General features: G+C 38.0%; 4 protein-coding genes across 5 annotated transcripts in view; 2 read left to right on the top strand and 2 right to left on the bottom strand.

Annotated features, from left to right (window-relative positions):
* LOC752582 (collagen alpha-1(II) chain) overlaps window positions 1-3206 on the top strand; it is a 41783-nt gene extending 38577 nt beyond the window's left edge. Inside the window, exons 9-10 of the mRNA XM_030978200.1 lie at window positions 732-801; window positions 2029-3206. Of these exons, the coding sequence (XP_030834060.1) occupies window positions 732-801; window positions 2029-2960 (1002 nt within the window). The 3' untranslated portion in view covers window positions 2961-3206. The remainder of the gene's footprint in view (window positions 1-731; window positions 802-2028) is intronic.
* Window positions 3207-10681: 7475 nt separating this feature from the next.
* On the bottom strand, window positions 10682-14287 carry LOC589183 (60S acidic ribosomal protein P1). Its single transcript, XM_788832.5, has 4 exons — window positions 14063-14287; window positions 12475-12658; window positions 11601-11657; window positions 10682-10938 (listed from the first exon to the last, which is right to left on the bottom strand). The coding sequence occupies exons 1-4, from the start codon at window positions 14141-14143 to the stop codon at window positions 10925-10927; spliced, it is 336 nt and encodes a 111-aa protein (XP_793925.1). The 5' UTR covers window positions 14144-14287; the 3' UTR covers window positions 10682-10924.
* Window positions 14288-14509: 222 nt separating this feature from the next.
* On the top strand, window positions 14510-21557 carry LOC589155 (out at first protein). Of its 2 annotated transcripts, XM_030978198.1 has the most exons (5): window positions 14510-14933; window positions 15696-15830; window positions 16375-16552; window positions 17712-17759; window positions 20871-21557. In XM_030978198.1, exons 1-5 carry the CDS (start codon window positions 14709-14711, stop codon window positions 21182-21184), a joined length of 900 nt encoding a protein of 299 aa, XP_030834058.1. In that variant the 5' UTR covers window positions 14510-14708; the 3' UTR covers window positions 21185-21557. The 2 variants fall into 2 exon arrangements, with proteins under 2 accessions (XP_030834058.1, XP_030834059.1); XM_030978199.1 differs by lacking the exon at window positions 17712-17759 and having other exon boundaries at window positions 14636-14933.
* A 259-nt stretch (window positions 21558-21816) lies between these two features.
* Window positions 21817-25859, bottom strand: LOC115921107. The gene is made up of 2 exons (XM_030978196.1): window positions 25307-25859; window positions 21817-24643 (listed from the first exon to the last, which is right to left on the bottom strand). The coding sequence occupies exons 1-2, from the start codon at window positions 25635-25637 to the stop codon at window positions 22488-22490; spliced, it is 2487 nt and encodes an 828-aa protein (XP_030834056.1). The 5' UTR covers window positions 25638-25859; the 3' UTR covers window positions 21817-22487.
* Between the last annotated feature and the right edge of the window lie 738 nt (window positions 25860-26597).

Raw genomic sequence — 26597 nt, 5'->3', positions numbered from 1 at the left:
ACTACCGGTACAGTTGGATTGTTTTTTTAAATTTAATAAAAGGCCAAATTAAAAAAAAAAAATGCTTATAGCGTCCTGTTTTTTTGAAAAATGGGAAGGAGGAGGCACTTTTTTTTTCTTTTTTTTTCTTTCAAAATGGCCGCTCCGTACATTTTCCCTGGCATTCGGGCTATTTTTCAAGATGGCGGCCGACAATTTTTTTTTTTTTTCTTTTTTAAAATCAGAAATAAATTTTAGCAGTGCTTTTCATGTTTTTTTCTTTAAAAAAAAAAAAAAAAAAAAAAAAAAAATAGGAGGCGGCCCCCAAAAAGGAAGCAGGCGGGGACGATGTTTTTTTTCTTTCAAAAAAAAAAAAAAAAAAAAAAAATAGGAGGCGGCCCCCAAAAAGGAAGCGGGCGGGGACGCTAAACATGTATATTTTTTAATGGCCTGAATGGCAAATAACGTTCTTGGTGGTTTTAATTTAGACATTCTCTATATATCTATTTACACCCCCCGCCCCCTCTAGAATCCCGCGGATTTCCGCGGGTCCTGCTAGTATCATAAATATTTTATTAAGTTTTTACACTTTCCACCATGGAGCAGTCATTTAAACTTTTTTTTAGAGTAGACTATTTCTGAATCTAAATTTGTGTCCCCAATAAATAAAAAATTAAAATTGTTCAATTAACTCTTCAACAAACCCTTTGACAATATCTTTTTTGTCTTTGTTTTTTTCCCCCAAAATCCAGACCTTCCCTGGCATGGGCAGGGGGCGTGTCTATGAAGAGATCACCGAGGACAACAGGCCCCGCCCACCTGGTAAGATACAGCTTAGTAGATCTGACAATTGCTCCGATAACATTATCTCTGAGCTTTATTTCATGAAAGTCCATACTGTTAAGGGCTTGGGTTGCCATTAGGTTTTACTTTTATATGTGTGATTATTTTGTTCTTGGGGTTCTTGTTACAATGAGGTATTGTGTAATAGGTTCAGGGTTTAAGTAATGAATTAAGCTGCTTTTAGAATTAATTATCGTCGCCAGAGCATAACATATGATATCAGCTCCTTCCTTCTCGCAACTTAAAAATGAAGTTGAGTTCTGGTCATGCGATTGCATTGTGAAAGAAACGGTGTGGAATCGACCAGAAAAGGTTGATCATCTAGCATATAAGAATTTGTGTGTATTTCAAGGTTCTGGAATCATCAAAATGATAAGAAATTTGGCCAAGTCTTGGTAAAGCTACAAACACTGTACACAGAAAGATGTATATGGGACTACACAAACACGTGGCGTAAAAAACCTACCCCCGAGTTTTACGATTTACATGACATATTTAGAATATGAAGGCATTTGAAGAGCCATGCTTTTCAGGGAACATGTCTTATCTGATGTTCTTCCACACTTGCATAATAAGAATGATAAAGTTCACAAATTATTTTTCAACTCTTCCCAGAACTCAACCTTCTCTTTAAGTAATCAATAATCATTCACTTCAACTTTACCACTTTCCAATTTTGAATTGGACAAGTGATTGATACAAAGCAGGCACAGATTTGTTCCTCGGTTGTTTGAGGTGAAATTCGATCCAGACATTTTGTTCAAAAGCTGTTGATGATGAAGAAGTCAAGAATAATTGTCAAGGATTGCTGCAATTTTAGTGGTACAATCTGTAAATAAAGTATTATTTATTTAGTTATCTATTTATTTGTTTCTAGGCATTGACTACATGTACATGTGTATTTAAATCGAAACAGCAGATATGGTGACCATGTTACAGGGCGAGCAATAAAATCATACTACTCTACAATGCAATCATACTATGTTAACTTAGCTTTGAAAAAAGCCTTAAAAATTGTGTATCTAGTACTTTGTATCCCTAGGAAAGAAGTACTCTATAGATCCAACTGTTATTGTAATTATTACATTCAACAAAGAATAAAGCACTGAATTAAAAGAATTATAAGAATTATAAGGGACTTTATGTGTAGGAGCTCTTCGTGACTAAATAATGAGGTTAAAACATATCTTTTAAATGTATCCCTAGGTGCTTCCAATTACGATGATGACCCCGAGCCGTACGCAGTCGTTGAGAAAACACAAACCAAGAAGCGCCCTCTGGAGGCCAGCTCAAACAGCAATGGCAATCACGAGGATGCAAAGGACGAGGAAAAAGACTTTGCTCAGCTGTACGCCAAAGTGGACAAGACGTCCAACAAACAAGGGAAGCCCGAGCAACACCACGTGAATAATAACAATCACAAGAGAACGAACAGTGATGCGGCAGATGATGATGACTTTGGCGCCCTCTACGCGACGGTGGATAAAGGTCGTAAGACGATCACTGTGATGCAGCCGCACAGATCGCCAAACCAGGGCGTCGCCGGTGTATCAAGGAACATTTCAGGTGGCGCTTCACCCCTCGCGAACAATTACATTTACGCCGATGTGGACGATGCGCCTCTGCCCGGAGGTGACGTCAGGAATTATGTGAACGACTCTTTAATCCCGGAGAACAATTATCAGTCGATTGACGAAGACCCCCCGCCCCCGAGCAGGTCGCCCGTTGATGACAGCATGGTGCATATCAGTGAACACAGACCGAACCCTGAACTCTGGGTCAGGAGGGAGCACACCTACCAGGCCGTGGAGGAGAACAAACGGAAGAAGAAGTCGTCGCGACACCGAAAGAGCAAGGAGGAGGAGGAGGAGGCGATGGATCGGAGAAACGAAAGATGGCAGCATCATCAGCAGCAGCATAGCTACGAGGTGGTCAAACCAGTGGATAGGAGCGGTGCTACGGGCGAGGACTTGTCGAACAAAGGGGACTTGTCGCGGAAGAAAGCAAAGCCAGTGCCCCCGATAAGGCGCCTTTCCAAAGAAGAAAGAGTGATGCCGAATCTGGTGACGGTGAAAGCGAAAAATGCAAATAACAATCACATGATCGAGAGTCTACCGGTGAAAGAAACAAGAATATAAGCATCATGTGAGGAGGGATAGAAAACTTCCATCCTTCAGCCTCATCCTCACGTTATATGATGAACCTAAAGAATCAGCTGTAGCAAAATAAAACCAACTCACATTTAAATGAATGGCAAATTGGGATGCAGAGAAATTCTTCTTCTTCTCAAGTCTTTTTTATATTCTAACTCAGAACCTAAATATAAGTTAATACCTGAAAAAAAATCTCACTTTAATTTTCAATCTCGAGATGGAAAAAGAAGTGGAAACGTTATATTTTTTTCTGTAACTGGTAAAACTCTCTTGTGGTGTAAAACTGTTATGTATTGTTTAAGGTGCAAGTGTGCTGTCATAGGAGGTTAAATATTTCACCGTCATTTAAACTCTAAACCCAATTCATAATAACCTTATTTGCTATCAACTTGTGTAGAAAAAGATATCAGTGTTAGCAGTGTCATGACACGTTTGCTAGCAAGTGTTAAAGTTAAGGGAGACCAATTGCCGATATAATATTTCTGCTCTGTTTGGCGAATATTTTTATGCTGGTATTATGTATCTCAAATATATTAGCATGAGATACCACTTTCACAAGGAGATATACCAATTTGAAACAACTCTGTTACTCTGTTAAGTTTCTTAATGGAACAAGGGTGATAAATTTGCATGAAATATAGTGAAACCTGTCTATGAAGACCAACCAAGGGAGGCAAGAAAATTGGTCTTTATAGGCAGGTGGTCTTTATGTGCAGGTTCATTTAGTACATGTTTCAATAAGAAACCCTTTCCAAGGGAAACAAACAATGTGGTCTGTGTAGACAGGTGGTCACTAAAGCAGGTTTGACTGTATAGTGTTCATTGATGTCAACTCGAAGTTAACTTCCATGTGCAACTTCAATGTAATGAACTCTTCTCTTGATGCTCTTTGATTGTTAACAAATTGTTGTTTCCTACAGTTCAGGGGGGTGTTTCACAAAGACTAAGATTGAATTTAAGTTGGACTTAACTATGGCAGGCTGTTCATGCCACTGTTTTCTCTCACCATTTACTGACATTGGTCTCTCAAGGGACTTACAAATCATGGTCACAAATCTACAAGATTTACATTTTTTAAGGAAAAATATAATCTAAAGATCATAATGTTGAGAGCAAACAGTGGCATGAGCAGCCTGCCATAGTTAAGTCCAACTTAAAGTTAATCTTAGTCTGTGTGAAACACTCCCCTGGGCTCGTTTGTTGTCCTGTAATCATTTTATTTGGAGTGGTCTTTTGTCTTCTAGTACACTGTCACTTGTTTAAAAGCAAATCTAATGAGAAAGTGTTCTTGAACCCAAAGAAAATGAATTTGTTAAAGAAATATGAGTGCTACTCGGGTGCTACAAAATTTTACATACATTTACAACAGGTCTGTACACCTGTAATCAGATTGATGAATTGTAGAGCAGGATTCTTTGTTATGGTATCATGACGTACTTATTCAGGATTGATGTAACCAAAGGTAATAAGGCTCTAATGCTGTGAATGAACATTATCGCCTCTTTTACACTTGAAGCGGTGAACTGCCTCATAAAAACTCTGTAGCGCGATGAAAACGATTTTCAGTTGCCAGTGATAATGACTGGCAGGTAATAGTGAACAACGGGCTGTGTTCATACTTTGCTTTTGGTTGTGTTTTAAGGTACAGAGATGTGAAGAGCGCTGTGCTTACGTCATTTTATTATGTTGCACTTGATTTTTGAGGCAGTTTACCGTATCGTGTATGAATGAGGCTCCAGATGCTATGAAAAAAGATATCATGTATTGTCATGTCTACCAAATAAATATTGTCTGTTTGGAGCGTGAAAGGCATGAACTGATCATTTGGTTTGATGGTTTGTTCTACCAACTCCTAAGGAGGCATGTGTATATATCATGTATGCTTGTATGGCTACCAGGGGACCCAAGGCTTTTACTCCTCTCTGAGGGATTTTGGTAATGAGGATTAATGCCTTGCCAAAGGGCACTATTGCATTGATTTGGTTTTGAGCGTGTGAACTCCTGGGACCCGTTTCACAAAGCCTCTTTTCAATGACAAATGACAAATATCAGTTACAAATCTGCTGATAACCAATCAGAAGCAAGCATTTCAGTAGCTTATAACAACAACTGTCATTTGTCACTGAGGACAAGTTTTGTGAAACACCCCCCTGCTCCGTTACAAGACCACTGCCTGGCCACCGAGTCATCACGTCTCCGCAGAGCTATTAAACCCTCCTGGTTCCAAAGTCCAACCAGACAATATCAATGTAAACAAATCTAGCCTTGTGATTACAATCATGGAGGAAGGCTTTTAATAAAAAAATGTACATTTAACTATTTCTGTATATACCAAACATTGAATGTGTAAACTACTCATGAAATATCATATCTTGTACAATTTTCTATTTTATCAAGAATTCTCTGGAGCGTAATTTTAATTGTGATACTCATGTATATATATATGAACAGGCTTTGAGAACGTCTAGGGTATATATATTTGTTTAATTTTATTTATGTACTGATCACTATAATCCTTCCGTTTGCATGTTTGTGTTTCATAGAGTAAAGTCATAACCAGAATGAAAAAACATGTTTTTTTCCTGAACATGTACATAATACATGTATGTTGATAAGAAAGCGAGTACACTTGTCTTTAATAGGCAAATCATGTGTATCATGTGTCCCATGTACATACAATCGTGCTGGTTGAAAAACCTGTAGGCTTAGGGTTACTTCAATTTTAACAAATCTTTTGCATATAAACTTATAAAGGTAAATCATTGTTTTGCAAGAGATGTACTGTAGAAGCTTTGTTGTATACAACTCTGAAGTAGCCGTCTTTCATCTCAGAAAACGTTTGTTCATTTTCTTTTAATACTTTTCAAGATATCTTGTGACAAAATCATGTTGCTCAATTTTCAAGTTTCTTTCACGCTTAAATCAATGACTTTCAAGTTTCAAGACTCCTTTCAGAAATTATGTTTTCATTTCTTGTACATCTTTCATTGTTCATGGCGCATTTAATCACGGCATGAAATCATCCGTTTGGAGCCAGTAGGGCATCAACTCTGTGTTAAGCTATGAGATAGCACCCTTCTGGCCCCAATCTTATGAAATATGTATTTGAATTTTGGTACTAAATTAGTTTTGTTTTGTTTATACTGATGTTTGTTTTGTAATGTGTTCTAGAAGTACTACTACTCCAGATATCTTTCAGTTTTCTTGTTAGCATCGAGATGGTGGGACTTAAATACATCATGGATTTACTTTTACAAGGACCTGTTTCACAAAGCCTTTTGGCACTGACCAATGACAAAATTCAGTGACAAATGTGGTGACAACCAATCAGAAGCAAGCATTTCACTAGCTTATAACAAAAATTGTCATTTGTCACTGATGACAAGTTTTGTGAAATGGGGCATAATAAGGCTCATATAAAGATGTGGTAAACCACCGAAAAGAAGAAATAGTAATATTTTGTTTTAATATAAGGACAAAAATAATTACATTTTTCAATACATGACGTAGTTTAACTTCATCCTATGTTTTTTATGGTACCATTTCTTAACACCCTTTTGCCTAATCGACGAGCCCGAAACCGGGCCTCGCCCAGTGTCTATAAGTATAGCTATTTCACTACCACAATGGGCATATGGGTAGAGATGGGGGGGGGGGGGGGGGGGGGGGGGAGGGGGAGAGGGAGGGTCATGTTACATGTTGGTAAACCACTGATAAACTAGAACTATGGACAATTTGGTGAAAAGACATTAGTCTATACATGCTTTCTTGAAATACTTTAAGAGGAAAGAGAAGTTTTGATGTGTTATGAAAATCTATTTACTTTTGCTTCCTTCCATTTATAGTAATAATTCTTTTTTTTGTATATATTGAAATTCTTATATAATGAAAAGACAATTATAATTGTATTTATAACATTTTGATTGCTTTCTAACTTGCCAAATTATGTTTTCCACCTTTATTTTATTTTCAATTATTTTTCTTTTCAATTTTGAACAACTGCTCATATCAACTCTTATTTTTCACTTTCTGAAGAAATATTAACACGTTTGTTAGGATTAGAATTTACATAGTATATAATCATAGAAGAAAAAAAAAAAAAAATTTATGCAGCAACATGGATTTGATGTTTCATGTGCGGGTATTCTACTCAAATTTAAACGTGATGTTAGCTCGGTCAAGTCAAGTACAAAACTGAAAGCAGAAAAATTAGATAACCAGAAGGGCAAGAGTAAAAATAATTTGCGACAGTTTTGTCAGTGGATTGTGACATACTGACAGATAACTCCCCGTTTTCCCCTCAAGTGCCTTCAACTTTGGGTCACTACTTCAATATAATTATTGAGAGTATATCATAACAGGTCCTCTAAAGTTTAAAATTTAAATGAAAAGACCATTACGAGTCCTACATTTTGGAGAAAGAAGAAGAAGAAAAAAAAATGGGGGGTCCGTTTGTATTTTGGAACGATGGGAAGGTTGTCTGCCACTATATCTCAGAGACATTACCGATTCAGCCAATTTGAAGAGGACATAGCTGTAGTAATGCAACTTTAAAGAATTCATAACTTTCAATTTATCCAATTTCATTCATACTTTCACTAGTATACTTCTCTGATTTGTCTACAGTAGTTTGATTTCAAGATTGGATTTCCCTTTAACTTAACAAGTAGAATATGGAGCATAGTGTTGATTTTTCTTTCAATACTATTATAGTATGGTTAGAATTCATACGCTTTCTGCAACATGTATTGTGTTATATACATGTGTTATAATCTAAAATTTTATGGTATCTCTAAATGTAGTTTTGGATATTGACAAGAATTCTTTACTTGAATGTATCAAGTTCAGTATTATAACATTATAACAAAACTTTCTTCAAATTTGATACAGATTTGTACCAATATCATTCTGACAAGATGAAATGTAATAATTTGCTACATGTATTAGAAGAGATCATTTTTCCACGAGCTTGAATTGTATTTTCAGCAAGATTGCACAGGGCTTTCTATATTTAATGGGATCCTTTAATAATATTCAATATCTTTCATGACATTACACAAGCTAGAATAGACGTTTGCCTTCTTTTTAATGGAATGTTTCCATTCCCCCCCCCCCCCTTTGATATAGAAAATCTATTGACCCTTTCATCTTTTTGTGTGGACCCTACACAGTTCATCACCTCAATTAAATTGCAATGTAATTAATGACATGTTCTGTAACAAATGATCCTGCAGAAACTTGTAACTGTTATTGTAATGGAAGTCTTTCATGGATAAGTAATTGTGAAATTATTGCTAGCTGATTGCAAGACAAATTCAAAAACATTTTTTTTGGTGCTATTTACAAAGCACCCTCGTAGGATTTTGAAGTGGTTTAGAATAAGTATAAGATTTAATATTTTATAATATACATATTTATGTTAATCTTGATTTTTTTTCTTCCGAGTTTCTTTATTAACCATTCTGAAATCTTGATCCATTTGTTTTTCTCCATAGAGAAAGTAAAAATGATAATGTATCATAGGACGAGTGTCCATATTATAATAGCATCATAAAAGTTCTGTCAGGAATACTTGACCAGTTCTTTTGCAATAACACTTAGTGTATCATTTATACATCTTGCTGTTGTTCTTTTCAACATTCTTTTAGCTTATTCTTTCATACTATAACGTGGGTTACCTTGCATGGTATAGGTTACAATTTTGATATTGATTATGTTATATACATGTATGTAAAAGGTGTATTCAAGATTAAACTTACTAAAATGACATTCGAAATATAAACATTTTTCTTGAACAATAAGTTCTGGCGATGTAGTTTCTTTTCAGGTGTCAAATGTGTTCTCATAGGGAGAGGGGGACGGAGAGACAGAAGGGGAGAGGTGGATGTAACAGTATGTAATTAGACAGGGAAATCCAAAATACTAGCAATTGACCGATGCATACAGTATCTAGAATTCAGTAGTCTATTTGTAAGATAGTGTGGATGAAGTGCAAGGAGAAGAGCGAGAAAAAGGGAAAAGAGAGGACAGTGTAGGATGAGAGGAAAGGAGAGGAGAGAGGAGAGGAGAGAAAGAACAGGGGGAAAGGAAAAGAGAGAGAGGAGAAAAGGAGAAGAGAAACTAGATGGAATTTCGACTGCGCGCAGTCGAAAATGATGCCTCCGCCATAGAGCAATTTAAACAAGTTTGGAGTTTAAATCTCCAGTGGTTCTTGAGATATCATGATAACAATCTCAATGTATGGAATTTCATAAGTTGACCTCTGTGACCCTTGACCTTTGACCTACGTGCTCCAAAATCTAATCAGATTGTCTTCCTATGGTGATACACACTATCATTAAGTTTGAAGTTTAAATCTCCAGTGGTTCTTGAGATATCATGATAACAATCTCAATGTATGGAATTTCATAAGTTGACCTCTATGACCCTTGACCTTTGACCTACGTGCTCCAAAATGTAATCAGATTGTTTTCCTATAGTGATACACACTATCACTAAGTTTGAAGTTTAAATCTCCAGTGGTTCTTGAGATATGATAACAATCTCAATGTATGGAATTTCATAAGTTGACCTCTGTGACCCTTGACCTTTGACATACGTGCTCCAAAATCTAATCAGATCGTCTTCCTATGGTGATACATACTATCCTTAAGTTTGAAGTTTAAATCTCAAATGGTTCTTGAGATATCGCGCTAACAAACTCAATACAAGGAATTTCATAAGTTGACCTCTGTGACCTGTGACCTACGTACTCCAAAATCTAATCAGATCGTCTTCCTATGGTGATAAATACTATTCCCGAGTCTTAAGTTTAAATCTTAAATGGTTCTTGAGATATTGTGATAACGGTCAAACGGGACGGACGTACGGACAACCCGAAAACATGATGCCTCCGGCATAAAAAGAGAAGAGAGGAAGGAGAAGAGAGGAAGTAGACTAGAGAGAAGAAGACGAGAAGAGAGAGGAGAGGAAGTAGACTAGAGAGAAGAAGACGAGAAGAGAGAGGAGAGGAAAGAAGACAAGAGAAGAGAAGGAAAATACAGAAGAGAGGAAAGAAAAAAGGAGAGAAGAGAGGAAGAAGATGAGAGGAGAAAAGGAGAAGAGTGGAGAGAAGACAAGAGGAAAAAAAGTTGAGAGAGGAGAGAGATGAGAACAGACAGATCAGTTTGTACCCCTGACCATGAATTTGATAACTGCGCAACAATGGGTTTGGAAATTAAACTATGGAAAATCTGATAGAGGAAATGCGGGCTCTCATGATATTCATACTTAGTGAACACTGAACAAATTCATTTATCAAATTTGTTTTCAAAGTAGGTTTCCCCTTTTAATCTGTACTTTAAGGTTGACTTTTTCTGCTTTCATCTGTACCGTTATCTACATTCACTGCACTTTCAATCACCTTGTCACTCACTGGGGCAGCTCTATTACTCAACAACTTATCATGTGCCCAGCAGAAGAATGCAAACTCCATTTATATGTAATAAGCCCACAAAAAGATGTAAATCAGAAAAGAAAAAGAAGAACAATTAATGATTTAAAAAATAGATGAGAATCCATTACAAAATTGTTATTTCTTCTTCAGCTCAACAACTAAAGATAAGAAATAAAAATCAATGAGTTTGCATCCTTCAGCCAGTCACATGATAACGACTCACACATAACACGTTAAGACGCTTAATAAAACAACCGGGCAATACTAAAGGTTGCGTTTTTGCCACAAAAATCAAAGACTGCCTGTTCCAACAAGGCCATTTATTGAGTCTGATAAATAGTCCATCGATGTTGGAGGTTTAGATGCGATGAGGGGCAAACCACCCCATGGCACCTGTATATCATTCTTCTCAATGTGATGGATGACGATGATGATGTTGATGCATCCACGATGGAGTCCATTTTGGGACAGGCAGAGATGGATGTCATGGAGCAGAGGGGTGTGTCCAAGGTTTCTAATCGAACAGACCTGTAAGTGTGTGAAGGAAAATAAGATACAAGAGGAAAATGGTTAGTTTTAACTTCAACTGTATCTAATGGGCAGCATGTGTTTCTAAAGATCTGTTCACACGATGCGGAAAACCATGGTAGCAAAATGTAATTTAGGAAACGGGTCCCAAGACACATGAGCGCCCAAATTCGAAGTACGGACCCCTAAAACTATGATTTGATTTTGTTTACAAAGGGCACATGCATACATACTCTGAAAGTTCAATCTGAGCCCCCATCCTAAAAAGTTAGTGTTAAGCCCTACATCTAGTCGTAAACAAATCTTTTAAATGAAATAAATGGATAAAACGTAAAAAAGACATAGGTACAGTTAACAACTAAATTATTCACACCCTTATAAAGTTGTGTAATTTTCTAATCATGTGAAAAATTGATTGATTATTTATGTTTCTTGAGAATGTAACAAACTCAAGCTTACATCTATAGTTTTAAAATAAGGTCCAAATTCAACCAGTCCACCTTTCATTCTTGAGTTACGAAAAACAAAAAACCCCATCAAATTCATGAGGGGTATGAATAATTACATTGTTAACTGTACGTCATACATGACATATTGCTAGGGTAGCCATAATATATTGATCCATGTTATCATGGATGCATTGAATATGAACGTGAACTTACCAAAGCCCATGTCATCATCAGACTCCTCGGACTCGTCCTTCACTTCCTCCTTCTTCTCTGTAATGGGGAAAAACAAAACCAAGACAACAATGTTAGCAGGGACTAAAATTGGATGCGTGTACTTGCTACACATCTAGAGATAAAGCATATTATCTGCTCAGCTAAATTTTGAATGCTCGTTTGTTTTTGTTTCTCGCACTGAAACAATCTTCCACAATGATAAATGACCGTTTCTGGGATAATACAGTTTTATAAGCTGATGGATATGTGAAGTTATTGGAGCAAATATGAGCTAATACATGCTCAAAATGGAATTTCTCACTCTGACTCGATGCATTTCATTGTTTTCTCAGAGCCCTTTCAGTGCTTTTAAACTGCTTTCCAAAGTTTAAAGTAGGCCTGTAACCAATCATCGGAACGGGGGCAGATCTTGAGCTGATCAGGCGAGATCTGATAATAATTTCCGATCGCCGATCAATATCATTTATGGGAAAACAAATTGGCAGACTTTTTTTTAATGCCTAAAATTTTCAAGTTTTGAGCTATCAAATTGCTTAAAAAAAATGCAAAGCTGGGATTATTTTGTCACGTGGGGTTGTTGTAGACCATGTTTGTAGATATTTAGTGCCTTTTCATGACTTTGAAATTAATAATATTGGTCTTAGAGATTAGGCAAAACATGCGGCCGCAATCTTGGATTATAATGCATGACCCCACCTTTCAAATATCTATTCTTGCTTGACCTCTTAGATGTCACCAGATCTTATTTAACTTGCCCCCCACAAGTCTATTCTTGACTATCATGGAGTTTGTCAGATCCTGTTCCCCTTTCGATACCACCCCCCCCCCCAATTTCTGGGGTTTCTTGGTTTACCTTCGGCAGCGGCTTCACCACCGGCATCACCAGCAGGGGCAGCGGCTGCACCACCACCTCCAGCTCCAACGTTGGAGATGAGGGAAGACACATCAATGCTTCCCAGGGCCTTGGCGAAGAGACCGGGCCAGTAGGGCTCAACTGACACACCGGCTGCCTTGATCAGGGTCTGCAGCTTGTCAGCCTGTATGGAGAAAGAGGACGCAGGGAAAAAATTATTAAAAACATTTCGGGGGCTACTTTTCAAGCTTGCTTGCATGAAAATAACACTCTTTAATTTTTTTTGCATTGAACTCTATGCAAATTTTGGGGGCTAATTCGCCCAGAGTATTTCTTTCCCTGAAGGGGAGAAAGGGGGGGGGGGGGGGTGGAGGTCAAGAGATGGGGAGGAGAGACAGAAGAGGAAGAGAAAGAGAGAGGAGATAGATAAAGAGAGGAAGAGGAGAGAGGAGAGAGGAGAGAGGATAGAGAAGAGAGAAGAGAGAAAGAGAGAGAAAGAGAGAGAAAGAGAGAGAAAGAGAAAGAAAGAGAGGAGAGAGATAGAGAGAGGCAGAGAGAGGAAGAGAGAGGCAGAGAGAGGAAGAGAGAGGCAGAGAGAAGAGAGAAGAGAGAACGAGGAGAGAAAGAGGAGAGGAGAGAAGGGAGAAAGAGGAGAGAGAAAGAGGAGAGAGAAAAGAGGAGAGAGAAAAAGAGGAGAGAGAAGGAGAGGGGTAGAGTAAAATTCAAGTTATCTGTCTTTAACAGGTAATTTCAAGCCTTTTACCTTCATCTGGTCACACTGTGGCACTAATGCACTTTTGTGCCTCCACGCTTTCACACCAGGTACTTAAAGAAATGTATTCTATTCAGCAAAGGAAAGACCCAGATGAATGCAGTAAAGAGACACATCACAATCAGTAGGGGCGAAGGTCCGAGGAAATCTTCATAAACGCGGACAAATCGCGTCCTAAAAAATATTAATTTTGGCGGATGTCTCTTTTCTTCTCGCTCTGCCGGTGTAGGGTGCGCGCTGGCAATTCGAAAAACGGATTCCGCATAATAAAATACCCTGTTCACCATCTACTTTTACAGGTTGTCTGTCTTGCCGAGGAGTTATTGTTCATAACATGAAAGTCTCTATCAATGAGAAATGCATCATGAGGCATCATCACGAAATCCGTTTTTCACGTTGCCAACGTGCGGATCCCTATTTTCTAGGACGTGATACTGATATGTCCGCGTTTGTGAATATTCTCGTTTATGCGTACAGTCCTTATTGTCGGACCAGTGCTCTTACCTCGCATTCTGTTGAGCAGAAGCAACAGAATCACATTTTAGGCATCCAATGTGTGAAAATACAACAGTGATCACAATTCACATGTCATTTATTAAATTATTCACCGGTTCATTTCTCATCATAATCAGACACACCTCAGCAGCATTGGACTTTCATACACACTTAGAAAATTATGGTAGAGACAGATAAATCTTGCACTGTTTAAAAACCACATGACTCATTGAATGTCATTTATCATGTTCATCATATCTACAAATCACACAAATCGCTATACATGGGCACCTGCAATGATGCAGCCTATGTGGTTCTCACCGTGATTGGGACGTCGTCATCTTGAAGGATAAGTGCGCTGTATACGCAGGCAAGTTCAGAAGTGTTATCCTCAGCTGCCATCTTTGATATTTAGTGGTATGATTTCTTGAGAAATAAACGCTGGATGGCTGAGAAAAATGGTACACGTCGCCGATTTTGGCCTTAGCTCGATGGAGAACAGTGCACCTTATTTCTGATCGTCTTGAAAGAGGCCTATTGAAAGGTCGAGTTCATTAGATACGGTTGGAATGGGTAATACATACGTATTAAATGTGATAATAATTTGATAAATCATGATTTTATCCAATCAAAAAATGAATCAAAGTTATATTCAAGTACACAAAATTAGATAATTTCATACTTATATTGAAATTGATCTTGAAAGTTAACATTTTTATCTGATATATTTTACATATTCGCCTTTTTAAAAGTGGAGTATTCCTTTTGTACGTGCGTCGTAATTAGTAGCCGGTGCTTGGTCTGGGCAACGGAGCTCAGAGCGTTCTCTCCCCCGGAGGTCCTGGGGATAAATCACGAGGATATCACATAGTAGAATAACACTGTGTTTCAATAACGCGCGCGCAGATTGCCATCATAACAAAATGAATTCATTTTGGAAGTGTAGGAGGAAACGAAGACCTTGAAAATGTCGCCGAATTGTTGCAGTTTAACCCAGTCTCTTAGGGGACTTTTAGTTTTATTTTGTATTTTAAGTCATATAGTTACATCTCAACTGGTGATCAACGTAAAAAACGACGGTGGTGACCTTGTTCAAGAAAGTATAAACGCCGATGTCAAACGCGATGTTATTTATCTGCAGTTCCAAAAACTGGATGGCACACTTGTGAAAATGGTCATTGACTTCAAATCGGTACGTAACTTACAAAGTTCTGACTTAAAATGTAGTTATTATCTTATGAATATAAGTAAGTGCACTAGCAGTGTATATAAGCACACCAGCAACTCATATTGGTCAATGCTAAATTGTTAATGTAGCCTAGGCCTAGATTCTAGGCCCTAGATAATAATTTAGGGTGTCGATTTTTCAATTTTCCCTTTAAGTTTTGCCTTTTTTTGGATTGTTTTTCACCATCATGATCATGGTTGGATAATCGTTCAAAAATCAAGGAAACATTCATTTACCTTAATACTAATACCTTAGACTATGTCTGTTTTCACTGAATCCTTGGAGGAGATAGGAGAGCGCACTCAACAAAAGTCAAAATATGTTAAAAATCCTCCAAGTCCAAGCCAAGGCCAAGCAGACAGATATTTCTGTCTGTAGGGCCTACTCTGTACAGAATGAGAAGGTCTCTGACAATTATAATATTAATTAGAGACGGTCTTCTCTTTCAAATAGGAAAGTTTCTCCCTTATTGGCCATACACCTCTTACCTCTACTGTCTGTACTGAGGAGACAAGAAGTTGGAAAAAATTGGGAGTACCTAAATTTCAATCCCAGGCAACTCAAATTGAAGTCTGGACCCCCAAATATAAATATCCAATGTTTAAAATGAAGAGACATCTAGAGTCTAGGGCTAATGATTTGTATGTAAGCACTCTAAAAAATGAAGTCCGCAATTATGCCTTTATTATGTCTTTTTGAATTTTATCTGCCTCCTGTTATTTTTAGGAGGTACGCATCTTTAAAACCATCGTTCTTGGGGAGGAGGAGCGACTTGAGAGTCAGTACCACATCATGTGCTTTGTCACCAAATTCAGCAAAGCAGAGTTCATCTCATCGGATGCTATGTCCAAACTGAGACAGGTATGGTAAAAACAATGGTGGGCCTGGGCCATCACACCTATTCCATGTGTGTTTGTAATTGGGTTTTTACAGACGTTTATTGATCAAATATGATTATTTACATCTGGGGACCGACACTTAACGTCACCATCTGTGACTCGGTCTCGAACTGGGGTCCGCTAAGTCAGTTTGTACTAGGCGAAGACAGAGAGCTGACCAACTCATGTCCTCACATTTATGAGGTTGGCTTGATATATTACCTCGTCCTCCAAAATCAATGTGGTCACAGTGACATCGCATAATATGCTGCCCTCTACTGTCTACACCTGCATCCCACAATCAACAAACGCAGCTTTTCTCTCTCAGCAATGAGAAATTAAAAATCACCAGAGGCAATCTTTATGTCCTATGCTACAGATTATTGTGTAGCAGTAGTCAGAAGGTAAAAACTTAAAAGAATTATGATATTGTTACTAATACATATCTGCTATTCTGCTATTTCAAAAAATGTATTTTTTAATTCGATTTTGTTATCCTCTCCCCTCCTTCTTCCACCCCCTCGAAGAAAAACCCTGGCACCATCCGCAATCCAGAAGAGGATAAGGGCAGGGAAAGTATGACCTTTGACATGTCAATCAACCTTGAGCGCTCAGCGAGGATCAGCCCTCATATCTACAACACATGTATCGAGGCAAAGGAGAGAGTATACACCAGAACGGCTGACATCAAAGCATGGTCTAAAGGTATTTATCCTCATTATTTAGGGCTCTGATCCCCTTTCATGGGTAGGTTTCTTCATAAACGTATCAACATGGTACATGCTTAAAATAAAATGGACCTCTAATTAAAGAATGATGCAGTGTAATGAGCTGAAATTTGTGTAAATTTGTGTAAAGGCTGCCTCCATACACTTGTACATATAGCTATTTTGTAACAGTATATTATGATATTTAAAAGGAATATAATTCACCTTAAATCATTGGCACTTAACTGAAAATGAACATTTAGATAGAGAAGCATTAATCATCATTTAGAGTCGCTTTTATTCAGTAGAGAACTAGAGATTTAGAAGAGAAATCTTGATGCACCTTTTTGAAAGTAGAGATTTAATCATGTAGTCTTCATGTCATTTACATGTTATAAAATTTTGTTTTCTGTTATGATTTCTTTAAAAATACAGTACATGTACCCTATCCAGAAGAAGTTAAAGATAACTAGTTTGATAGATTGTTTTGTATGTTTTTGATGAATAGACCGGTTTAACCAACACGTTCAAATGTGTAGATGTTTCTTACCTGGGGACCTAGCAAAGAGTTAAATTTCATCAACGAGTTATTCCATTAACGTGTTATTAATAAATCCAGTCTGCATACATTACTTGTTGCTGTATCGGACAAGCCTCAAGCAAGCTTAGGTTGTCAAGAACAACCTTTGTTTAAAAAGTATGCATACAATTTGAATGTTAGTAAACCGGTCTGTTGTTTAAATAATTTGTTATGTTTCCCTAAGCTTCGTTCACACTTGATGTGGTCAACCACCTCAAGAATCCATGTGTCAATGAATGGCCAGCACTTGGGCCGGCATGAAAAGAAAAAAAGAACAATGAAAGTGACTGTTCACAACAAACGCCCCATATGTGCATCAGATACATGTATAGGGGCCTTGTAACACCAAGATAAGTTGGCAATTAATCGCTATTTTGCATTTGATCACTAGATACAATCAAATGATCATAGGATCGATCGAATGTACATGTATGATCAATTGCTATAAAGCTTTATGTTACAGGGGTGATAATATTTTGCCCCATAACTTATATTTTGTGGTCCTGTTTCACATCGTGTGTGAGCGAGGCTTTACGGTGCCATCAATGGTTTATTAACTCCTTTCCTCCCCCAACAGGCAACAGGGCTTCTCTTCTCTACCCTAAATGGGCTCATACTATCAAGGGTATTTCTCTTCCTCAATTCTTTCAAAATTTGTTTTAAAAAAAAGAATGGAAAAAATACAAAAATATGTATTTGCAGCAAGTCATTGTCCATTTTAAAAGCTTTGCAATATTTATCAATTGTTTGTTTTGTATCTTTTTAATTCACTTGGAAATTGGCCTGTTTCACAGTCATGTTTTATGTTTTCATGGCATCCTCTTTTGATTTTGATTCATTGGTACTTATTTCTTCACTTGAGTTTTTAACAAAGACGCATTATAGATTATGGAGAGAGAGAGGGGGAAAGAGAGAGGAGGAAAGAGAGAGGAATAGTAAGTCTATAGAGAAGGAGAGAGAGAAAGTGAGAAGGAGAGAGAGAAAGTGAGAGAGAGAGAGAGAGAGGAGAGGGGGGGGGGGGGCAAGGAAAGAAGGGTGTGAGAGAGAGAGAGAGAGAGAGAGGGGGGGGGGGGAACAAAAAACAACAAGGAAAAAACACATGTAGAATAGATCTACCATCTGAGATAAACTGAAGAGGCAATGAAGACTTGCTTGGGAGGCAGAGAGAGTAGGAGAGAGAAACAGAGAAAGATTTAACAAGAAAAGAAAAAAAAAGGAAAAGAACATTGGTAAGACCAGTCCAGGAGAAAAGCTATCTAAAATTAAAACAACATACGGTACATGTACACCTACATGTACATGTACGTACAGAATACAGATCCAATGCAAAAATACATTATTGAGTAAAAATGATGCTTTCTTTGTACCTTATTGAATGTATAAAATTATAATCTATATTCAGCAGCTCTAAAAATTGCATGAAACTTTGCTTTTTTTTTATCTTTGTGCTGGGGTACTTACATGTACATGTACATGTAAATGCAGAAGCAATATAAATTCCTGAATGCTTATTGTAAAGGTTTTTTGGGGTGATATGGTCGCTATTTGCATACAGAATATATTGTATTTTTTGCATTGCCTAAGAACAGCAGCTGAATGTACTTGGAATCGATATACATGTACATGTACATGTACATGTAATATAAGCATAAACACATGTTGATTGCAGAAAATCCTTGTGATTGACTAATACTAGTTATGAAAGCTACAATCATAAAATATTTTTTTATTTTTTCATGTGAAATGGGAGATTTCTTGAAACAATTTTAGAAGAAAAAAGATTGTGCATATCGGTATACATACAGTATAATGAAAGACAGATATTTTGTTTAAGGTTAAGACTGTTTCCAAAAGTGTTTACATTTGATGCAAGCAACTGAATTCATCATTCACTAACATTGTTATGTCTTTCATTTTGTTGTAACTGAAATGGAACTACATTTTATTTCATCATTTACACAATTTAAAACAAGATTTTTTTGTTTACATGTGCACTATATAACTTTTCTTATTCAATTTGTTTAAGATAAATGAAAAAATAATTGTACCAGTAGCCTGATTTGCATGATAAATTCCTTTTAGATATATTTATTCCCTGAATTAACATATTCTAACCCACACATAACAATTGCACAAAAAGTTATATTAGCAATATTATTAGCTTGTAGTACATGTAAGATGATTTGTGGTGTTGGAAAGTTGATAAAAGGAGAGATAATGAGAGAGAGAAAGAGAAAGAGAGAGAGAAAGAGAGTCAGAGAGAGAGAGATGGAGAGATAGAGAGAGAGAGATGGAGAGAGAGAGAGAGATGGAGAGAGAAAAGAGGGGGGGGGGGGAGATTGGAGAGGGAGGGTGAAGGAGAGAGAGCGAGAGACAGACAGACAGACAGACAGACAGAAAAGGGAGGGGAATAGAGAGAGAGAGGGAGAGGATTAAGGGGGATGGCTATGAGGATTTGAAGGGAACATAATTACATGCAATGTTTCTTGTCACAAACATTTGTATGTTGCATAAAGTCAAACATGCAAACATGTATTATATTATAATTCTAGATACAGTGTACATGTACACAATGTAAAAGCAGCATTTTCACTTTGCAAATTGAATACATGTACATGGGTCCATGCGGTGGTTTGTTAGTACAGTGTATGAGTATTGCGTTTTTTTTTTTTCGTTTTTTTTTCTTTCTTCTCTTAAACTATAATTTACATGTATATTCTCACAATCCACACCACCATTTATTAACACATGTGTATGATTGTATTTCTGTCATATTATGCACCCCTTTTTGTGGAAGCTCTGTGTAATGTGCGTATTTTAACTACAACATTCTGTCAACTGTTAAGTACCGGTACTAAATACATGTACATGTAGTAGATTTATGCCCATGTACCGGTAATGTAATTAAGCCATGGAAAGGATCAAATTGGTTATAAATCACATCCCCTTTCATGGCCTCAAAAAATGATATTCCCAAATTAGCTGAAACTGGACAAGTTTACCATCCCCATTGTTATAATGCAATCAAATCGCGGCATGGTGAATAAGAGATTCAATTGCTTTTCACTGGATTTGCTGGTATTGTAAAATCTTGTTTTGTCTCCCCTTGTCTACAAAGACAATTTTGTTTTCCAATAAATGTTTTGTATCCCACTTTAATACACTGGCATTAAAGTAACATATGCTATGAACCACCTGTCTATATAGACCACTTTCTCTACTGTCTCTCGAGGGTTCATCTTACATGTATTTAGGGTGGGATGTATAATTTCCTGACACATTCTCCAGTGACATTGTTCTGCTGTCATTTTATTACAATGATAGGGTTCCTAGCCTCAACCTTAGTCTCAACCCTAGTCTCGACACTATACCTAACCCCAAGCTAACCCAAAACCTAACCCTAAAACACTAAACCTGAAAACCCTAAACCTGAAAACCATAATCCTCACCTAAAACCCTAAACCTCATCTAAAACCCTAAACCCTAAACCTCACCTAAAACCTCACCTAAAACCCTAAACCCTAAACCTGAAAACCCTAAACCTCACCTAAAACCCTAATCCTCACCTAAAACACAATGGCAACTTAAATTCTAACTCTCTGCCTTTGATAAATAAAGCCTGAAGCAAATGTCAGATCACAGACTGCATTGATCTAATATTTCCTCCATAAACAATTAACACAAGTAATCATTCATGCTACATTATTCTTCAACTTCTCTCTTTTCCAACTTGCAGGATCCAATCTGACCTACACAGCTCTCATGAACGCTGTACAAGCATTGCCAGTCTCCAGCAACGAAAAACAGTGCGGTGGGGTACCGGAAGTTCAGCTACCTTGCTCGTGCCAGCTGGAGGTCTGTATCGGTTGGTACCCGTGCGGTCTCAAGTACTGCCGCGGGAGAGATTCGGCAGGAAACGTCGTCAGCTACCGGTGCGGGATAAAGACTTGTAAGCGCTGTCACTCGTTTAACTATCACGTGGACCAAAAGCTGCATTGTCTGTGGGATGATACGTGGAAGAGCTCATTACCAGGAGCAGACGTAGACTAAAACGAATTGGACCTGTGCTCCTTGAAGAGGTGCGGACTTGGATGGAGCCATTCCATGTGACCAGGGACCTGTTTCACAAAACATTTTTCAAGACAAAAAAATCAGTGACAAATCTGCTAATAACCAATCAGAAGCAAGGATTTCAGTAGCTTATAACAAAAACTGTCATTTGTCACTGATGACAAGTTTTGTGAAACGCCCCCCTGATGTGGAGACATAATAATCGCATCTTTTCTACTTGGACTGATATGGACTAAACTAATTGGCCCCATTGTACTGGAGCGGATACAGGACTAACCTTAATTGGAACCTTTTACTGGGCCTGATGTAGACTAAACTGAATTGGACCAGTTCTGCTGGGGCTTGTTGGGACCCTTTCGACGTAAACTTATGCGGACTAAACTTTATTGGACCGTACAATTTGGGCCGATTTGGACTAAACCTAATCAGACCCACAAAAAAACACTTACAGTATGCAATGCATGGACCCATGTATTCAATTTGCAAAGTAAAAATGCTGCGTTTACATTGTGTACATGTACACTATGTGCTGTAAGCTGTTGAATTATGTTCTTTGTATTAAAAGGTCTGAGCATCAGGACTATATAATGGAATCCTATTATAATACAGGGTTCATACTCTTTCTCATAAATTTAATTCCATGACTTTCCATGACTTTTCTAGCCAGAATTCCATGACCTTTCCATGACTTTTACACATTTTTTTTACACGGTAGACTGAAAATTTGATCTCAAATCAAAGCGAAGCAAAGTGCATGTTTCAAGTCTACTAATAGAAAGGCAGCTTTTGTTATCTAGTTATTTCATCTGTTACAATTACATGTTATTTTTTCATCATATTCGATATGCACTGCTATATAATATTCTTACAATTACACATACATGTATTCATATCAACAATTGTCCATTTTTTAATGGCAATTTTCACTTCTAAAGAATACAAATTGCCTGTTCCTGGTTTCATGGACCACCATGATTCCTTCAATAGCTCTCCTTTGCATGTACAAGGTAACTACCCCCCCCCCAAAAAAAAAAGAAAACAAAACAACACCAACACACAAACTCACACACATACCATCACCAATTTTGATTTCACCAACAAAACACAGTAGGCCTACTCACATCAGCTGATGAATTCTTGTTTCGCTAGCATTAAGCTGGTCAATAATTTCTGAATGAGTTTTTTCTTGAGACATCTTCATGTAGCTGTTTGAAAGAAATCCCTCTACACATTGCACCTGTCTGAATATTTGGTGGCATTGGTAACAAACTGTCCAAGTTCTTTAATAATTCTTAATGGCATTCAGCTGTTCATCAATCTGTTTCTGAATTACTTGTAACTGGGATGCCTTCTCCTTTGCTGTACGTCGGAGGCTGTTTGATTTGGAAATACAAGTCAATCTTCCTTGTGACTCTGCTTCCTCAGCATACTTGTCTGCTGAGGTGTGAAGACTTTTCACATCTGCTTGCAGTCTCATTTGTTTGGCCTTTAGTTCTTCCAAACCATCCATCAGTCCTTTTCTCTTTCCTTCTTTCTTTTCCTTTTCCTTTTTACGCCTCTGTTCATCGAGATAGATGTGGTATTTCTGCCTGCCTGCAGACGCAGCCAACATGATTGATTTGTCAATAGTCACATTCTTGATTCCTCCAACATACTTGATATGGTCATAAATGGCCCTCAATGATATCAGTGAGTGTCCCAGGAGATTGTCCTCTTCAACTTCGTTGTTGATTGAGAAACCTCTCTCAATGGAGGCTTGTCCATGGGACAAGACAAGCAACATGCGGACCAACTTTAAGAGGGTCGAATAGCGAGACTCGGACAGAAATTTGCACATTACAGAGTCCAATCTCTCTTTCTTTGGATCAAAGTCTCTCATCTCTGCACTTCTTGATGCCTCATCACATGCTTCTGAGTATTCTCTTAGGATATCGTCACATGAATCCTTAAGTCTGTGGGCATCACTAAGGGTGTTAAGCACCCTCTTCAGCTTTGCAGTGGAGTTTTCTTTGTCTTTTGCCATGTTCTTTGGACTCAAGCATCCTATATTTCTCACAAGTGCATACTTAAGCGGACATCGCTCAATGAGCTTCCGGGTCATTGCAGCAAGAAACTTCTTTGCTTGAGTGCGAAATTCCAGAACTTTCAGCTCACTGATGATATTTTTCGCCTTCAGATCTTTCAGCTTCTTCTCAGTGTAGAATCCAATGTCCAACTTGGCCAAGGGCAGCTGAATGGCCTCACTGCTAACATCTACCTGCATTATCTTGTAAGGAGAAGTAATGGTACTCCTGTCCAGCTTTAAAAATCGCTGCATAAGGGATGCAAGCATTCTAGTAAGGTCTTCAGCTAAAAAGGGCAGCATTGGTGCATCAGTCTGATAGTCTGTTAGGAAAGGATTGACCAGCTTTGCAACAGATATGAAGAAGTACAGTCTTGCTAAGAAATCAGTTATATGAGTACATTTTGAAACAGTTTCAAAGGACTTGTTCTTTGGGTGAGGGATTTTCTTCTCTTCTACTGCTTTAACATACGCACATACACTCTCCCAGATGCTGATTGCTCTCTCTGCAACAGGAAGGTTTTCCAGCCATCGGGTCTTGCAAAACTTAAGTGGCATGGTATGATCTCCAGTTATCTTCTGATAATCCTCTCTTCTGGCAGGGGAATCAGAAAACAGGTAATACAAGGATGATAGAAAGCTTTCCACCTCCCAGTCAGCAGCCTTGGCACCTGTCAGAAAAGCACCATTAACTATATGGAGCCCGCATGAGCCTATATTCAGTATGGATTTGGTCAGGTCAGCAGTGTACTCTCGCGTAAAGTCATCATACATCTTCCAATTAACGTTGGGACCATCCATTGATATTTGCAGTAATTTTTCCAAGCCAACTGTGTGCAGAACTTTATTCAGTTCTTCCTTGAGGTGAACAGCTGAACCATGTCCGATGAACACAGACGTCAAGTAGCGAGTGCAAACTTCATTGTGTTGCCATGTTCTTATGAGGAAGTCCATCTGCTTTTTCTGGAGCTTCTTGTTGAGGCTTTCATCAAACAGTATCACATAGTGGTTTGATTGTTTTATGTTGTCATAAAGGAGGTCTTGCACATATGGGCCCAAACCAAACACCGTCATATACCGACATTTTGTTTCTGACAACGTGAAACCCTTAGCAATAGCTGAGTCCGGAAACATTCTTTGAAAGAGCTCACTGTTGTGCTGGCAAGAATGAAATGATAAATGATCCTCCACCACTTTCAGACACCAGAGTATTTCAGCTTTTAAAGTTTCCTCTCTTGCAGCAACAGGAATGGGAGTTGTCACTTTAGAGGTTGATGGCGCACAAGTACTGGTTGTTGCATCTGTAGACGTGATAGATACTGATGAACTTTCTGCACCTTTTGCCTTGAAGAAGCTCTTGAGTGAGAGAGTAGAATCTAGGAGAAAAGAAAAAAATGTCTATTAAAATAAATAAAATATAAATATCATCATTTGGTAAGATTTAGGGCCGAGTCAAAACGTTTAACTGCCGTTCAAACGACCATTAAAAGCATAAACGTTTTCCTATTTTGACAACCGTTTGACAGTATGGGGAAGGAAAAAAAAAAAAATTCACGGCAACTTTTGGCCAATTGATGTAAGTCACTAAGACAAGTGGACTAATTTTGACTCATTCCTTAAAAACATATTTTAAAGAAATAGAAAGGAGGAAATACTTCTCAAGGCAAGCAAACTGTTGGACCCAATTGTAAGTACAAAATTTAGTTTTATGATTTTTGGGGTCAATTTTAAGGTAAATTATTATTATTTTTTTTTTCTGCAGTCCACATACAGTGCCCGGTACAACACTGGCGTGTGAGTGCGGAGCCCCCTGGGTTAGCGTTCGGGCTGTTGCATGCAGTAACCTAGCCGGCCCGGCCCGGGGCCGGGGACGCTCCCGAACGGGCTGGTCGCAGTAAGCAGTAACCAATGCCTGCGAGGTGACATCGCATCGCTAAATAATCTCAAATCTTTCATTTTTATATAATTATTATCAGTCATTATTTGGATTCATGCTCAATAAAGGATCGGTAAAATTCACATTAAAAATGCTCACTTACGACGTTGTTGCTGTTGGAGGTTTGCTGTGTGTTTTTCACTCTTCTTGTGGCTCTTGACGGCTGCTTCGCCCATATTACGGACACTGAATTTACACATACAAACAGCACATCTAGCAGTCCCCAGATCGGAACTTTCTTTCAAAATCCAGCCACGGTAATCCGGGTGTTCTAACCAAGCATCCTTAAAATGACAATTTCCAGGCATTTTGAATATCACTTCCACAAAATTTGTAATGGTGAAAATATCCACGTGACGAGTTCCAAGGTCTGTGAAAATAAACAACTCCGTTTCATGAAGAATCAACACATGCACAAAAGTTTCAAAACACATGCCGTCGCGTCGATATATAGATCGTCAACGAGCTAGCGCTGCCAATTTGCCTTGTTGACACGTCAGTATTGTTCCTTTTTTATTTAAATAATGAAAATTAAAAAACAAATATTACTAATTTACTTTTTCCTCATTTATTGGAGAAGTGTAAAAATTGTAGTAGTCTAAGTGGTCGCAATTTAATGCAAAGCCAAAGTGCAATCGAGGCATTACATTCGTTCTTGGAGTATCACATGTCGCGTTGGCACCATCATCATATGCACACACACACTGCACACGTACACGTGCGCTAGCTTGCTGAACTGAGCTAGCGCTAGCGAGCTCGCTCGCAAGCTAGCCATGTGCGCACGATGTGGACCGTACCGCCATACACTGACCATACACACGTAGTTCGTATCGTACACGTACACACCCACGTACACAGCGCTTATCCATCGATCATAGTGAACACATTCACAAGTACAATCAGTCGGTATGTTACGAATGAAAGAAAATACGAGAAGAAAATGGTTGAAATATCTCCATTTATTCACTTGTATAGTGAGAAAATACTATAGTTGTCCATAATTTTGATATTCCATGACTTTCCATGACTTTCCAATGGAAAAAATAATTTTCCATGACTTTCAAGGCCTTAAAAGCAATAAAGTAAAATTCCATGACTTTCCAGGTTTTCCATGACCCGTACGAACCCTGTAATAAACCTCCTTGCGAACGAGAAAAATTCCTACTGTAGTCATATTGAAAACGTCTTGTACAGAGGCAGAAGCATGTAAATACATAGTCTACTGCTTGGACTGTCAGAAAATGACACACCCTCAGTGCCAAATAGGGGACAGTCCTTTCATTCTAAAACCAGGTGTACAAGGCCTTGTACCTGTCATAGGTTACTGTTTAACGAGATTCCATCGTATACACATATAAGGCAAACCACAAATACATATGGTAGATGGGGGAATA

The sequence above is a fragment of the Strongylocentrotus purpuratus genome, unplaced genomic scaffold (genome assembly GCF_000002235.5).
Source record: "Strongylocentrotus purpuratus isolate Spur 01 unplaced genomic scaffold, Spur_5.0 spur5_scaffold_1, whole genome shotgun sequence".
Lineage (NCBI taxonomy): Eukaryota > Metazoa > Echinodermata > Echinoidea > Camarodonta > Strongylocentrotidae > Strongylocentrotus > Strongylocentrotus purpuratus.
This window is presented reverse-complemented; position numbering and strand designations above follow the sequence as displayed.

What these genes read in the sequence shown, in the direction of transcription:
- LOC115921107 (XM_030978196.1), bottom strand. Translation starts at nt 25,637, where the DNA reads ATGTGTTTTGAAACTTTTGTGCATGTGTTGATTCTTCATGAAACGGAG. An exon ending in CCTCCAACAGCAACAACGTC is followed by an intron (nt 24,644 to 25,306) that starts GTAAGTGAGCAT and finishes CTTTTCTCCTAG; the next exon opens with ATTCTACTCTCTCACTCAAG.
- LOC589183 (XM_788832.5), bottom strand. Translation starts at nt 14,143, where the DNA reads ATGGCAGCTGAGGATAACACTTCTGAACTTGCCTGCGTATACAGCGCA. An exon ending in ATGACGACGTCCCAATCACG is followed by an intron (nt 12,659 to 14,062) that starts GTGAGAACCACA and finishes TTCTCCATACAG; the next exon opens with GCTGACAAGCTGCAGACCCT. An exon ending in TGGTGAAGCCGCTGCCGAAG is followed by an intron (nt 11,658 to 12,474) that starts GTAAACCAAGAA and finishes TCCCCATTACAG; the next exon opens with AGAAGAAGGAGGAAGTGAAG.
- LOC589155 (XM_030978198.1), top strand. Translation starts at nt 14,709, where the DNA reads ATGTCGCCGAATTGTTGCAGTTTAACCCAGTCTCTTAGGGGACTTTTA. An exon ending in TGGTCATTGACTTCAAATCG is followed by an intron (nt 14,934 to 15,695) that starts GTACGTAACTTA and finishes TGTTATTTTTAG; the next exon opens with GAGGTACGCATCTTTAAAAC. An exon ending in CATCAAAGCATGGTCTAAAG is followed by an intron (nt 16,553 to 17,711) that starts GTATTTATCCTC and finishes CTCCCCCAACAG; the next exon opens with GCAACAGGGCTTCTCTTCTC.